At 41.5% G+C, this 17,017-nt stretch overlaps 1 protein-coding gene across 1 annotated transcript in view; it reads right to left on the bottom strand.

Moving 5' to 3' along the window:
• The window catches only part of FOXJ3 (forkhead box J3), a 141,878-nt gene that overhangs the window by 81,265 nt on the left and 43,596 nt on the right, over positions 1-17,017 (bottom strand). The window contains exon 3 of the mRNA XM_040974311.1: positions 10,190-10,514. Coding sequence (XP_040830245.1) covers positions 10,190-10,514 — 325 coding nt within the window. The remainder of the gene's footprint in view (positions 1-10,189; positions 10,515-17,017) is intronic.

A 17,017-nucleotide genomic window follows, 5' to 3' on the forward strand; every position in this document is an offset into this window, starting at 1 on the left:
CTGAATTTGACTTATTTAGCTCAAAATTATGTTCTCCAATTCCAACCCTTTTAAAATGCTATAGCGTTTTTTCATTGATTTATTTGAAAGGCAGAGTTATAGAGGGAGAAAGGAAAAGAAGGGAAGGAAAGGAGAAAGAAACAGAAACAGAAATTTTTCAACAGCGTTCACTCCCTGCAATGGCAAAATATGGACCAGGCCAGAAGCCAGGAACTTTTTCAATGTCTCCCTTGTGGGCACATGAGCTAAGCACTTGAGTCAACATCTGCCTTTCCCGGGCATATTAGCAGGGAGGTGGATCGGAAGTGGAGCAGCTGGGACAGCAGAAACTGGTGCCCCATGGGATGCTGGCACCAAAGGCTGTGGTTTTACCTGCTATGCTGTAACTCCAGCCCCCAAATAGCATTTTCACGGCTAGATATTCTGTGTGGATGTTTGTGTGCACAGGGTCACACATGCATCACTCATTTTCACTATCTGTCCATCTGTTGATGGATTATCTTTGCTATTGTGCATAGTGTAGCTATAAGTATAGCAATGTAGGTGCATTTCTCTGATACATTGATTTTTTAATTTTATTTTTGATAACATTTACATAGTTGATTAGGGTGGGAAGGGTCAAGAATTAGGGGAAAGTGGGTGAGATCAGTGTTTCCACATTCTTTTTTAGACTTCATATATCTAGGGGAAGGGAGGAGGTAGGGGAAAAGCCACATCCAGCCTCCCAAAAGCCACCGTGTCCTGGGTGGGGGATGGCCACCTGATGTCATCCCAGAGTCCCCGATGTGGGGCATTCTCTAAGGGATTTGATCATATGGTTTTGATAGTTCAATGGTTCTGAAATGCTTCCGATTTCACTGCTCCCTCAGGATCCCCTGGCTGACATAATTCCCCTTAGAGACTCCATTTGTCCAGATACTCACTGCCAGTGCTTGGCTGAGGTAGTTAACCAATCTGATCTGCCCTCCTTCCTGTATTATGGTACCAGGTGTCCTCTGCAGGCGCCAATGGACTGCTATATCCTCCATGGGCACCTGGGCATGCTGTCTACTGCTCTGTGTAAGCCACTAAGGAGACCGAGTTCTGACACTTGCACTCCACAGTCAGACCACAGATGCTGTGATTTTCCCCACAGTTGGAGTTCTGAGTCCAGTGGATCAGTTGTGGAATTCCCCATAGAAACCTTGTCTGAAGTGATTCCAGACCTGATTCCTGTGTGCTTGTCAGTACAGGGTCCGGTTCAGTCCATCACCCACATCAGCCTATGCACACTGGTGGTTGCAGTTGCTGGGTCAGTTCTGTCTCCAGCCCTGTCGCCTATGTAAACCAATGGATGCTGTGGCCCAGCCCGACCCTGCCTACCACATGCTTGGCCTTCACAAATACCAACAGGAGCTGCAGCCTAGTTGGAGCGACCCACAATAATCTCCCCAGCCCTGGTTCTCGTGCTTGCCAGTACGTGTAGCAGACTGGCTATACATGGATCCAGTCTGTCCCACATCCCATTCATTTCCTGTACATGTCAATGGGGATTGAAGCCTAGTTCAGCCCAACCAACCCCACTCTCCAGCCCACACTCATGCCAGTGGGTGCCACTCTCTGTCTAGCCAGGCCTGCCCACTGCCCTCTCATAACTCTTAATTCATTTCTGAATAACAGTATTTTGAACACTTCAAATGGAGACTAATGGAAATTGGTTTCTCTTCTTTGCATAGGTCTTTGTTTTATATTGTTTCCCATTCATGCTCCTTAGATTTGTAGTTTTTCCTTTTAGAAATGAATGTTTGCAAGTTTTTTTAAAAAAATTTTACTTGAGAAATGGAGACAGAGATCTTTCTTCTGCTGATTTACTCCCGAAATGCCTGCAACAGCCAGGACTGGACCAGACTGAAGCCAGGAAACTCAAACCCCATCTGCATCCTCTATGAGGGTGGCAGAGATCCAAGTACTTGAGTCACCATCTGCTGCTTCTCAGGATGCATAATCAGGAAGCTGGTTCTGAACTGGACAAGCTGGGACTTGAGCCAGGCATGGCAAACAGAGACCCTAATTGCTGGGCCAAACATCTGCCCCTCCTTAGATTTTTTTTAAGCATAGTCATGCAATCATCAGTTCACTGTTTCTTCTTTAAGTATGGATAACCTTGGTCAAGAGAAATGAGAAGTAAATTAGAATTTATGCATCCAGCACCTGGAATAGTATGTTAAATCTTAGGGCTGTGGCTCCAGCATCCTATATGAGTAATTATTCAAGTCCCAGCTCCTCCCACTTCTTTCTTCTTATTATTCTTTTTAAGGATTTATTTATTTTTATTTGAAAGGCAAATACACAGAGAAAAGGTGAGTCAGAGAGAAAGATCCTCCATCCACTGAATCACTCCCCAAGCTGCTGCAATAGCTGGAGCTAAGCCGATTCAAAGTCAGGAACTTCTGGGTCTCTTATTCAGGTGTATGGTCCCAAAGCTTTGGCCCATCCTCTACTGTTTTCCCAGGCCACAAACAGGGAGCTGGGAGGGAAATGGAGCAGTCGAGATGGAACCAGAGCCCATACGGGATCCAAGCACATGCAAGGCGATGATTTTAGCCACTAGGTTATTGTACTGAGCCCCAGCACCTCCAGTTCTTATCCCACTCCCCATCAATGCGCCTGGAAAAGCAGTGGAAGATGGCTAAAGTCCTGTATGCTGTACCCACTTAGGAGATCTGGAAAAAAAGACTTTTGGCTCTAAACATTTTACTTATTAAAAAAAATTGAAAGGGATGAAGAAAACTACAAAGCTGAAACAAGGTGAAATAAGTAAACTCAACATTGATTCAATAACATAATCACTCAAAAAAGTCAACTGAAGAAGCTTTTGACCTGAAAACTCCTGATTATAGACGTTCATGGGATACTTTTTTAAAAATTTGTTTATTTGAAATGAAGAGGAAGGGAGAGAAGAGAAGGGGAGGGGAGTGGTGAAGAAGAGAAGAGGAGAGGGGGGAAGAGGAAAGGGAAAGAAAGGAGGGGGAGGCAAAGAGAAGAAAGGGGAGGAGAGAAAAGAGGAGACAGAGAAGACAGAAAGAGGGGTCTTCCTTTCACAGGTTTATTCCCCAAATTGCTACAATGGGAATAGTAGGGCCAGGCCTGGAAGCCTAGATCCAGGAGTTAGGACTTGTGGAACTTCTCTACTCGGCTGCAGCTCCCACTGGGGAGCACAAGAACCTTGGCTGGGGCAGGCCAGGCCAGGTAAAACTTGGCCAGGCTCATAGGACCAGCTGACATACATGGGAGCCAGGACAGCATATGGTCAATGCCCAGCTAGGCTAGGATGCAATACTCACAAGAGCTGAGTGTACAGGAAGGCCATACGAGCCTGGGCTAAATTCCCCAAATGCACACACAAGACCCAGGGTGGGTTACTGGCCTGATAAGGAACCTCTGGAGACTTTCCTGCTAGCCTGCAGCTCCCACTGGTAAGTGTGATCTAGGACAGCTGGCAGACCAGGTTGGGCAAGGCTGCAGTAACTACTGGCTTATGTGAGGACTGCTTCTGGGGGTGGACCAGATTGGGACTGGCTCTAGCACCTACTGTCTCTCGCTAGTGCCAAAAGGGGTGTGGCACAGTGGGACAAGCCAAGCAAGGCTGCAGCACCTGCTGGGTCACATGAGAGCCAGGTTTGAGGATGGGCCAGGCTATGATAGGCCATAGCACCCACAAGTGAGAGCCACAATGGGTGCAGACCAGATTGGCTAACCTGCAGAATTCCCAGGTAGTGCCAGAACTGGGGGCTGGCCAGGCTAAGTTTGAATTCAACACCTGCCAGGTCACATGAGTGCTGGAGTGGGTCAGGCTGGGTTGAGCTACTGCCTTTGTCAGTAAGAGCTGGAACTGGGGGTTGGCCAGCCTGAACCAGGCTATAGTACCTGCTGCTGAATGCCAAGACTGGGGGCAGGCCATCTCAGACTGGGCTACTGCACTCACTGGCACACACTAGACCCAGGGCTGGGAGCAGGTTTGATGGGGTAACTTTGGGGACTCCCTTACTGGACCACTGTTTTCACTGATCAGCATGAAAGCTGGGACTGGGGGAGGCCTGGCTGGGCTGGGCTAGCCTGCTGCACCCCTAGAAACACACAAGAGACAGAATGGAATGGATGTAAGTCAGCCAAGTCATATCAGGATGGACCATGGTACCCTCTAGGTTTGGGCAAGATTTGGGGTAGCAGCATTCCTATGAACTATGGGCACACTCCTGCAAAGCTATATCTATTGTTGGTGAGCACAAGAACCAGAGCTGGGCACCAGCCAAGCTGGACAAGGCAGTGGCACCTGTTGGCATACATGAGAGCCAGTTTCTGGAGCAGATTGGGTTGAGCTGAGCCACCCATACATATGGGTATGCACAAGAGCTGGATTGTGGGCTGGGCCTAGGTAGGCTGCAGCAGAGGCTAGTGTGTACAAAAATGGGGACTAGAGGTGGTCCTGGTGGTCACCCTGTCTAAGCCATGGTACCAAATGGTATACAGCCTGTGACAGGCTGGCTGGACTGGACCATAGCACCCAGAGGTTTACGTGAGACAGGGATGGGGAAGTCTGACCAGGCAGTTGAAACCACCAGTATGTGCACTGGCTGCGTGCAGGTGATAGATGACACCTGATCCTGAACTGGCTGGCACAGAGAAGAATCAAATCTGAGGTCACCCAGGAAAGGTTTTTGGGGGACTCCTGACTGAACCACCAGCCATAGGGAAAGTCACAGGATGGAGTGCACAAATCAGAACTTGGCCTCCTCAGTTTTTGATGCCTGTGCAGTGGATAGCATGTGTGGATGCACACAGGGAACATGAGAGCCAACTCATCTAGACCAGCAAGGGACATCAGCTGCCCCATTAGATGATAGAAAGTAGAATAGTTTGAACCATTCTGCTGGCCAAGCTTTGTAGCATGTTTCTGGGTTTGTGGATGCACTAAGGTAGACTTTGTCAGTCAGTAGACCTTGGAAAGATTTTCTCAACTCTGGAGCAATGACATGAACAACTGCCAGAACTATCAACACCACTCAAGTAAAACCTCAGAACACTTTTCCCCAAATAGCAGTCTCTAGGGAATCATCAGTGGATCATCCCACAATCCCGGGTGCTGATGTGGTTTGGCAGGAAGGAGCGGCTGTATTCCCGTTCTTCTGCAGACATGAGAGCCAGACAGGATGTGAGAAAAACAAAACACTGAAACATGTGCTCTACCCACCTTCTTTCATACCTCAGAGACCCACACAGGCATCCCTCTCAACTATGTAAACAACATTAAAAAGAAAATAAAATACAGAATGTGTATGCCAGTTTTCTGAAACAGTGTTCTGTCAAACCTGGTCAATTTTAAGAATGATATACTACACTAACTTAAATGATTTGAGCCTATTTTAAAATTTATGTAAAATAAACACCATTTCATTTAATAAATATAGGTCACCTCTTATTTCCCTCAACAATTTTCTAATGATACCCTCTTTCCTTGCACTCTCACAGCTTATTCTCTGTACCATTATCTTTAAAGCCCTATCACATTACTCAAACTTTCATTTTCAACTCTACCTCCCTTAATTTTCATATATAATTTCTTACATGATAGGAATTTATGTGGCTTATATGCAGTAGGTGTGCCCAATTCCTCAACTATTCATAGCACAGCACGCTGTATTTCTCCATTAACTAGTTTTTTAGATAGCAACATAACCACCTGCTTATAGTGTATCTTCCTCACCCAACAAAGGTTATAAGCTCCCTTAGGATTCTGTGCGAACCTTCTTAATAATGCTGAAGGCTAACAATCATTTCACAAGTTCAGACAACGGCAGCCCCAAACTGAGTCAGAGGGACAGCAGGAGTGCAGAGACCGCAGACCTCATGCAGATTCCTGATGCAGAGTCAACTCCAATGGCATATGCAAGTACATGCTGATTTAAGTCCATTTGGCACCGCCCTCCAGGAACCTCAGTTGATGCGAGCATGGAGATCAAATCATATTCAGGTGCAAGTGGGCCAAGAATCACAAAAACTATACAAAAAAGTGTTAGGCAAGCTGCAGAGAAAGGCCATGGCTGTGGGCTCCTGGATGGCAGGCCCATCTCTCATCAGAGCCTGAATAGGAAGAGCCACAGATTGCTACTCTGTAGACTACAGCTGTTTGTGGCACTTTTTCAACTTTGAAGTTCAAAGCCAAGTAACCCAACTATGAGTTCACCTGAACCCCTGAGCTAAATGGTGACAAGTAACGAGAACACAGCCGTTCCTTTATTAAGTTTACACCATTTTTGCTTTCCTGTTCTATGTCATCTGTCTGACATAAATAGTTTATAACCAATGATATAGACCCATGAAACCCTGATTGATTAAGTCACTAAATCAAATTTCGATCATTTCAACTCCATAGATACTATGCTTCAGCACTGAACAATCAAAATCTATCAAACCAGATTTATCAAATCCTGACAAAAGGTATCTATAATGCCCAGTGGAAAAGCCAGAAAACAGCTTAAACAAAATCACTACTATTTACTAAAAATAATGCTATGCTTCACAGGTCAAATTTTATGTCTCTTCTACTGAAATATTCTGTACAATCATTTCTCACACTAAATCAGTCAGGACAGAGTAGCTAAGAACATGAGCACTGAAATTACCAAGTCTGTGCCAATTTTTCCCCCTTTTTAAACATTTTGTTTACGTGGGCCTGGTGTGATAGCATAGCAGTTAAAGTCCTAGCCCTGAATGCACCAGGATCCCAAATGGGCACCAGTTCTAATCCGGGCGGCTCCACTTCCCATCAGCTCCCTGCTTGTGGCCAGGAAAGCAGTCAAGGATGGCCCTGCACCCATGTGGGAGACCCAGAAGAGGATCCTGGCTTTGGATTGGCTCGGCTCCACTTGGGGCCACTTGCGGAGTGAATCATTGGATGGAAGGTCTTCCTCTCTGTCTCTTCTCCTCTGTGTATATCTGCCTTTCCAATAAACATAAATCTTTAAATTTTAAAAGTTTACTTTTTAAAAAGTCTTCCCCTGCAGAAAAGGTAGGGGAAGGGTGAGAAGAGAAGAACCCTCTATTTATCACTTCAGTCCCCAGATGGTTGCAATTGCCAGTGCTGGGGTGATCTGAAGCCAGGAGCATCTTTCTTGTGTCCCTCATGGGTAAATACATCCTCCACTGCTTCCCCAGGACCTAGACTAGAAATGGAGTGGTCAAGTTTCAAATTACCATCTAGATGGGATGCTAACAGAAGCTTTACTGGCTATGCCACAATGCAGGCCCCAGTCCTATAATCAATTCTTGATTCTACCGTTCTTTAGCCGAGAATGTCTGGCAAGTTGCTTAACTTTTGTGGGCTTCAGTATTCTTGCCTTAAAGTTCTGGCTTAACAATATTATCTTATTAATAAAGCTGCTGTGTGGTCTAAAGCAAGAATATAAAGTACTTAGTATAATGTCTGGCACAGAGAAAATAATCAAAGCAACTCTTACCTGACTACAGAAGCAAAACCTAATGAAACAAGAACTCTGAACAAAATTTTGAGTTCTGCAACACTGCCATTAATAAAGCATATGAGAAAAGAAGTAATATATGAGTTTAAAAAAGGTGGCAACGCCAACTGGAAAAGGGAAAAACAAAGTCCAATAGGGAAACAGATGCAAAGAATTCCAAGTGTTTAGTTTGGCCAGGGGCTTGAAAGGATAAAAGAATGAGCATGTAAGAATAAAGAAGCAAAAAAGTAAATATTTTTAGGAGAAAAAAAGGCAAAATGGGCTAGTATTGTGGAGCAGAAGGTTGCACTGCTGCTGTGATGCTGCACTGACTGAAGTCCAGCTAATGCTCCTGGGGAAGCAGCAGAAGACAGCTCAGATATATAGGTCCCTGTTCCATATGTGGGAAACCTGGATGGAGTTCTAGTCTTCTTGCTTTGGTCTGGTCCAGCCCTGGTAGTTGCAGCCATCAGGGGAGTAAACCAACAGATGTAAAACCTGTTTTTCCTTCTATCTCTAATTCTAGCTTTTAAACAAACATATATAAATGAAAGGCTAGGACCAATATTTACATTTTCACTCAAACTGCATTTACTGAAGCTCACTTACAAAATAGAACAACAGTGTGTGGAAAATGGAAGAGTAGAAAAAATTCAATGAGGCACAGTCCACTCCCTTGAAATGATTATCTGGCATAGTGCACAGCACACCACCAGCACCAAATGGTAAGTCGGCAAATGCCTAATAAATTTAGTTAAGTGAAAAAAACAAAACACAGCAAGTGTTGAGAAGACAGGCTTAAGAGAAACTATTTCTGATAGGGATGATACTCTGCCAGCTCTACCTTCAGACCAGAGATGGTCTCCCCAACAAGCCGTTGAATTTGTCTAGTCAATAAGATGCTGGACTCTATGCTTGGTATATGCTTGCAATGAAAGAATCTCATGCGAACTTGAACTTGGGTAATGCAACAAGATGGAGGAATCCACCACGGGGGCAGGGTTTGGGGAGGAGTGCAGGGAATCCCAGCACCTATACAACTGTGTCACATAATGCAATGTAATAAAAAAAAGAGAGAGAGAGAGAAACTATTTCATGGTAGACTTAATCCTTTCTCTTCTTCCAAAAGTGGACACATGGAGCACACTACTAGGTAATTCCTATGTCAGAAAATGTACTTAATATAGCAACAAACAAAAAGTAAATTCAATTATTTGTTGTATAACTTAGTAGTTAACATCATGGGGCTCTTTCAAAAAGTGGTTGATCCCAGGGATGAGGTAATGAAGGTACAGGAATCCTGAATGTGTCTTCTGGTGCCAAAAAGTAATAAAATGCCAAACAAAAGGATAGAGCCAACCAAGAGGAAATCATAATAGCCAAAGAGGTGACAATCTGAATGACAACGACAGCACAAAGAACCAAATAAATGTTACCCACAAGTATGAACAGATACAAATGACTGAATAAAAGAGAACAAAGGATATCAATGAAGAAATATAGAAGAAATTAAGAAAAAGAACTATCAGAAAACAACAAAAATTGCAACAATTATAACCTACCAATGAATATAAAATAGGCCAAAGTTTAAGAAGAAACACAGTATATGTTCCCACAAAGTATCTTCCCAAAATTTGCTATTTACACAGTGACATTAATTTTATATTAGAGAAATTGTACAGATATCATTCTAAATTTTTAAAAAGTTAATATTACCAAGAATAAGAAACACTGACATCATGATGTGACATGTAGAGAAGGGCACCTCACCTCTGTATTATTCTTCACCAAAAATGCATTCCCCAATCGACTGAGAAGAAAATATCAAATTCTGATCAAATTTCTGAGGGAAATTCTACAAAATATGATTAATACTCTTCTAAAGTGCCATGGTCATAAAAGTAAAGATTAAGGAACCTACAGATTGGAGGCAATAGAACAACCAAATGTAGCTGGAGATTCTGGATTGCCTCTCAGAACACAAAAGAACACCTGTAGAAAAACTGACCAAACATAATTTTTTTTCTTAGTTAACAGTACTGTCTGGTCAACAATATTGTACAAAAAATTATTTCTTATTTTTTAATAACTGCTAACTATGGTTATACAAACTGTTAGCACTAGAGGAAGCTGATGAAGCATATAAAGGAATATCAGGAAGCTTTACAAATTATGCAATAAAAAGATTAAGTTTTTTTTAACCTATACAAGTTTTTGTAACATTTTCTACTGAACTTTTTGAAGATTCCTATTTATGGGAATCTTATTATGTCCTACTTTTGTTAACTCTTGCACAAAGTAAAATTCTTTCAAAGGGTTTTCAAAAAAAAAAAGAGAGAAAAACTTAGATGATAAATACAGAAATAGCTGCAATACTATGTTGCTATTTTTAAAATTCAGACACACTATCAATCTGCCTGATCTCCAAGGTAAACCATTCCAGTGAATCACGCATTATCTCTGCATTTACTGAATATTACATCACTCACTCCCATAACACAGGGTTCTAACAAACTAAGATTACCAAAAATTAGCTAGTCCCCTAAATCACATTTAATTCATATTCTGACATGTTAAAAATGACTAGCAGTTAAAATTTCATACGCAAAGATGTGCACCTCCATAGAGCTTTCTTTTTGACAGAAGTCAACATAATGCCATTGCTTATTGCATAAAAATATCAAAATACTTACCTTCCAACCGCTGCCAGCCTCTCTATAATATGGGAAGTTATCACAAATCCACTGATAAATCTCACTTAAAGTCATCTTCTTTTTGGGTGAGCTATTGATTGCAAATGTAATGAGGCTGGCGTAACTGTATGGAGGTTTCCCATCTTTATGCTGTTGGACTTCCTCCTGGTCCAGAGTTGTATTTGGGTCAAGGAGTGCATTCTTCTTAGAAATTCCTGTGCCATGTGCATTTTGGGTAGCATCCGATTTCTGAATGGCTGCTCTCATGGTGAGCTGTGGTAACCAGTCCATAGATGTTAGGCTGCTCTCCAGTTCAGATGTCATCCTGAAGGTAAACAGACTCCTTAGTACCAAGCAAAGAACCTCTGCTTCTCAAAATATCCAATATTCACAAATCTACAAGTTCCAGAGTGAGGAAAAGCCTGAGTTAAATCTGGAGGAAAAAAATTGCGTCCATTATTACCCAAACCAAATATTTAAGGAATCAACATTTCGATCTTTTTTCTTAAAATTTCCTCTCCAAAGCATAATAACTTGGTTTTTAAAATGTTTAGAATACAGAACACAAAGCAATTCTGATGCCAATCCATATCTGCAATGGAATCTTATTATGAAAGCTAAGATTGCAACCCAGTGTTTTCCTCACCAACACAAGTCTTACTTTACATTGGCATTTCTTTAACACAAGTTTTAGAGGTTATAAAAATAAAGGAATATTGAAAAAGTGAAGATGGGAGGTTAGATAATTGAGAAAAGCACACAGGAAAGATAAGTCGTGTTGAGCAGGTGGGAGGTAGGAAAAATAAAGCAGAGCAGACAAGAATAGCAAGGAGACAAGCTGGCTGGGGGAGTTGACTGAAAGGAGGAATGCAAAGTCAAGGACATTGATGAGAAAGAGAAAAGGATAGGCAGCAATTAAACAGTTACTTTTTTTAAGCAGTAGGTTCATAAAAACTAAAGATCTAGCAGTATGGGATATAAGACATTAAAGAAAGGCAGCATTAAAATCAAAAGATCAAGGCCAGGCCTGAGCAATTTAGACTCTGTAATGTTCATCTCTCCAAGATTCAAAAAGTCATATAATTACCACTCAAAAGAAAGAAAACAAACTCTGCCAAATTAACACATACTCTGAGAAAGTGGTGAAGCTGCCCTAAGAACTGAAGATAACAGTACAGAAATGAAGGCTAAACTGCACTCTGAAAGCCACTCTATCCTAGGCTCAAAGTAACAGAAACAGTGACCCTGACAAGCAAGAAAGATTGAAAAGACTTAAAGTGACACAAAGAAAAAAAAAAAAGGAAAATAAAGTAACTTAAGGTACCACAGCCAGAAGAAAACAGTAGCAAAGAAAACCCCAAACAGGCCCCTCAGGCCAAATGATTCCTGCCAAAAGCAAACTGGGTATACCATGCAAGCTCTGAACCTCCAGGGAGTCAGAAGAGAACTAAGGAAGAGCATCAGCTTTTAAGTCAGGAAACCCCGAGTTCAAATACTGCCTTCTAGCACTCACTAGCTCCAGAGCTGTGTTAATCAGCTCTAAACAAGGAACAGTAACAGTACCTAAAACATCACTTTGAAAACTAAATGTGGTCATATATATTGCAATCCAAAAAAAATTAGTGTTAGTTAATAATATTAGTCTAAAAGTATCTCAGGTGGAGAATAACTCACTATAAAGTAAACCAGGTTAAGAAATAACTATTATAAATAGTTATGAATCAGTCATATGAGGATTCTATCTGTATGGCCAGTATTACTGTCTTGTTTTTCTGATACTTTGATCACAATTTACCGGTCTCATTTTCTCAAACCCCTGCCACATCTTGGGCATACATCTCTCTGAAACTGGAATTTTAAATTCCTTTATATAGAATCTTCTGAGGTTTATGAGGGCTGGGAGGTGATAACAACTTACTATGCTGCTCTGCAATCTCTACCTGAAATATCTGTTCCCTACATGAAACCAAACTGAATACAACAGGATAATTTAAAAGATCACACAATGTTAAGAAGAAGGGGGAAGCACCCTAGATATTAACCCCTTCCATTGAAAAATTAAGATGCATTGAAGTTACAGCCTCACCCAGTATAAGGACAAAAACAAAAACAGAACCTAGATTTCTTGAGGTACATGCAATGCAGTAGATTTTCCACACCACATGGACTACAAAATGAGGATAATTAAAATAGCACCTACTTCACTGATATAACGTACCCAGAACAATGCTATTATTATTAATATTTCATTCAATAAGTTTTAGTATTAACATACAATGTTGTCATCCTATTTGCCTCAACGAAGTCTCCACCAAGCACAGCTTTATTTTTTTTCAAATTCCTAGCATAGCCAGTTTAACACATTTTCAAAGGTAACAGAAGAGCATGTTCCAAACTGGAATATAATTGTTATTACAGATGTCCTTTATGGAGAACTATTTTTACTACTGTTCCCTTCCAGAGCCAACTGTGAAGTTCTCAATATTATAATGTAAACGTACAATAGCTAGGCATTTGACCTAGTGGTTAAGACAGTCACATCCCACAACAGAGGGCTTAAGTTCAATACCTCCCTCCAGCCTGTAATTCCAGCTCCTGCTAAAGCAAACCCTCAGAGGCAGTGGCTTAAATAACTGTGCTCCCATGGCCCACAGGACTGTCCTCACACCCTCCTGACCCTGACCACCAGCTACTACAGGCATCTGGGAACTGAATGAGCAAATGGGAGTTCTGTCTGCCTCTCTCTGTTGGCTATTTCTCTTCCAAATTTTGAAAACCACTTAAAAATAAATATATAACAATTAGGTATTTAAAACTTGTTATAACATGTTTAACATGTGCCCAGAGCTATGCTCAGGTAAAAGAAAAAAATACATACAGGAAGCATGATAAAATCCCTGTCCTCCAGCAACTTGGAGAACCATTAGAAGATCAGACAACAAGTAACTTAATGGAAGGCCAAAGCTAAACTCCGTACTGTGAAGGCAGAGGAGAAAGAGAAACAGCACGGACTGCAGCCTTGGGAGAGGGAGAAAGGTGAATTTCAGCTAAGTCCTAGAGACAGCTAAGATCTAAACAGGCTGGGAAGGAGTTCCTAGTCTTCAAAAATATAAAGAATATATACCATTGTTGTGCCTATATTCATAAGTATTTTAAGTAGTCTATAAAACATTTCTAAAGTCTAAACCCTGAAAAAGTGGAACCTCTGCTTTGTGCACAATTTATTAAAGTATACACTCTTGGTAATGAAGTAGAAAGTACCTCTTCTGTTGGTGTTTGGGCTGGTGGTTCCAGCGATCATACATTAAACTTGGAGAACAAAAAGATGACCGTTAGATTTGGCCAGATCACCAGTAACTTTAGAAAGAAACCTATTAGCGGATAGTGATGACAGAAATTCACTTGTGGAAGAAAACAGATGACGGTAAGTACAAAAACAGCATGGGAAGCTCTGAGGAATCTGGTTATGGAAATCTGGTTAAAAAATGTCAGGCCCACCATCCTCACTTCATTTCAAAGCTTCTTAGCTGGTCTCCACGACTGGTTTCTCGCTCCCTCTCCCATCTAATCACCTCCAGCCCACAGATACTCCAAGAAAAATCAAGGCTGTTTTCACATTAGGAAGCCGCAACACTTTCAATGGCTCTTTTATCTTCTATTACGAAATTGAAACTTATTTTCCACTACCTTAGCTTTATCTTTGATTAATTCCTCTCTAAATTGAAACAGCAACTGTAACCTTAGTTTGGCATTAAACATGCTCTTTCATGTGCATAATTATATCACTTCTATCTCAACCCCCTCCCACTAAGAACAGTGACCAGAGACAGCATGGTAGCTCAGTGGGCTAAATCATCATTTGGGACACTCAAAGCCCATACCAAAGTGCTTGGCTCAAGTCTCACCTTCTCTATTTCCAATCCAATTTGCTTCTAATGCACCTGGGAGGCAGCAGTGATAACCACCCTTACCGATGACCTACATGGAGTTTCTACCTTCCAGCCACAGCTGTTGTAAACATTTCAGGGATGGAATATACACATTCAGCGGCAGGAAGATCAATCTCTCTCTCTCGCTCTCTCTCTGGGTAGGTGGGGTAGAGATAGGTAAGTAGGTAGGTAGGGGTTGTGTGTGTGTTACTGTCAGTATGCCTTTCAAATACATACACCTTAAAAAATAATAAAAAACACTGACCATACTCCACGAATTCTGATGCTGCCTAATACTATACTAGTTGCCAGTTATTCAAAAACTACATAGTAACTAGTTAGGAGTAAGAGCTGTCTTTTATGGAATGCCATTTCCTTCTCATTCTGCTGAACTGGCTTCTATTTTTTTCTTCAAGAGTCAGCCCAAACATCTTCCCAAGGAAAGTGGAGTCAATTCTCTTCCCGCCCTCCATTTCACAAACAAAATGAAGCACCTGCTCCTTTGGTAAAATATAAATATCTCTATCATAAGAGTTACACAGAACTGTAACTATCTTTATCTCTATTGCATAAGACTCAGCTCCTTCCAAAAAAAAAAATGTTCACAATTAAAATAGTGACTGTCTGATAAAGATGTGTATGTCTTCATTGAGGGAGACAGTAACACTTGTTATAAGCTAAAACATCTGCCAAAAGCTAAAAGGAAAAAGCAACAGGGACTCAAAATAGCACAAAACCCACACAATAGAAGTCCCTTATAAATGTGAAAAAAGGTATGTATGACCAAGCACAGACTGAGTTGGTAGCATTACACAGGAACAGACACAGTTCTTATAAAACAGCAAACAAACAGAAGATAGGAAAAAAAAAAAACATGCTTCTTATGGCAGAAAGGCATGAAAGGAGAACATAATGGTCTCAAGTTCCTAAATCTAAGAGAGCATTTAATATTTTAAACAAGTTTCATAAGGAATTATTTCCATTTAAATCTGAAGAGGCAAGCAACACCAAGAAACAACAGCTCAAAACAAGTTGCTGATCTGAGGAAGGGAAAGAGCTTTACAGAACAGCGTTCTGTAATTGCCTGAATTCCAAAGATGAGGCAGAGACTGAACAAAATATTTAAGCTTCCACACTATCAAAAAGGAGGGGGAAATAAATACATTTTTGGCTCCGTGAAAGGTAAACTTCAAGGAAAACAAAAAGGACTAAGAAAAAGAAGGGTAATCATATTGTGATCCAAATATGACTGAATCTTCCCACTTCATTCTTGGCAACTGGCATTTCATTTCAAAATCTGGTGGCACAAAGAAATGTTACTGAGCAACTGAAACCTCAGAGAAAAAAATCCTTGCAATTATCACAACTGTAATAACTGAATACTTATGATCACATGTACCTCTGATCATCAATGTGTACTAAAATCTTGCTACAGTGTCTTAACACCCAAGACAACTAAACACAGAGGCTATGGCAGAAGAGTCACTAAATACCTCTTCTTACCTTCTTCCTTAGGGAAGCAACCCAATTTTACTCAAATGACATAAGGACTTATGCTGTTCCTGCTCTTCAGTATGTGTACAACAACTTTTGATCCAGCAATCACCTAAGACCATTACATGACCTTGAGAATGGAAGCCGCAACAGTGAAAAGAGCAGAAAGAAATGTGGGTTCTTGGTTATTTGTAAACCTGTGAAGTTTCTCTCCCAGCCTTGGGCTGCTTACACACTGGACATCTGTATGTTTAATTGGTATGACAACATCTCCACTAGCCGGTGAATTCAACTGCTAGCACAGAATTTGGGATGTGGCAGCCAGGTGATATAATGATGGAACTGGAATGGCATTGTGGAATTAATAGGTAAAGCCACTGCCTGGGATGCCAGTATATACTATGTGTTCTAGTTCCAGTCCCAGCTGCTCCATTTCCACTCCAATTTTCTGCCAAAGGCTTGGGAACACAAAGGCCTGGGAAAATCATTAAAAATGATTTAGCAGCTAAAGTCCTCACCTTGCATGCACCAGGATCCCACATGGGCACCAGTATCCCATATGGGTGCCGGTTCTAATCCCAGCTGCCCCACTTTCCATCCAGCTCCCTGCTTGTGGCTTGGGAAAGCAGTTGAGGGTGGCCCAAAGCTTTGGGACCCTGCACCCACATGGGAGACCCAGAAGAGACTCTGGGTTCCTGGCTTTGACAGGCTCAGCTCCAGCCATTGCAGGCATTTGGGGAGTGATTCATTAAACAGAGGATCTTCAACTCTGTCTCTCCTCCCTATATATCTGACTTTGTAATAAAAATGTAAATTTTTAAAATAAAATAAAAAAACAAATAACTCCCACAGATAGGTTTTTGGTGCAGTAGACAAATGACACTATCAACGCCCACACAGCACAATCAGAGTGCCTAGGATATGGGATATTCAAATCTCCATTCCACTTTCCATGCAGCATCCTGCTAATACCCAACCTTGGAAGCAGCAGGTGATATAGCTCAAGCAACTGGGTCCCTACAACCCACAGAGAGACTTGGATTTAGTTTCTGATTTCTTGCCTTGGACTGACATAAACCCCAGCTGTTGTGGACATTTGGGGGTGTGACACAGCATACTTCAGGTGTCTGGATCTCTCTGCCTTTTTAAATAGATAAAACAAAATTTTATAACAAAAAGAGAAATGAATATAAGAATGCTTGTATTTACTGACTCCTGTGTACTACTTAAAAGTCCCAGAGAAAAACTTTGATCAGTTACAGCAATAGAGAAAACACAGATTCACTGAAAAAAAGCCTTCCCTGACCATGGCCTTCAACTTAAGCCAACAGTTGTAACATTTGAGGGGGCTTGTAAGGACAAAAGAATACCACTCTCTGGATGCCAAATTCAAGAAGCTGAGTCG

This window comes from Ochotona curzoniae, unplaced genomic scaffold (assembly GCF_017591425.1).
Source record: "Ochotona curzoniae isolate NIBS_2020 unplaced genomic scaffold, NIBS_Ocur_1.0 contig_2404, whole genome shotgun sequence".
Lineage (NCBI taxonomy): Eukaryota > Metazoa > Chordata > Mammalia > Lagomorpha > Ochotonidae > Ochotona > Ochotona curzoniae.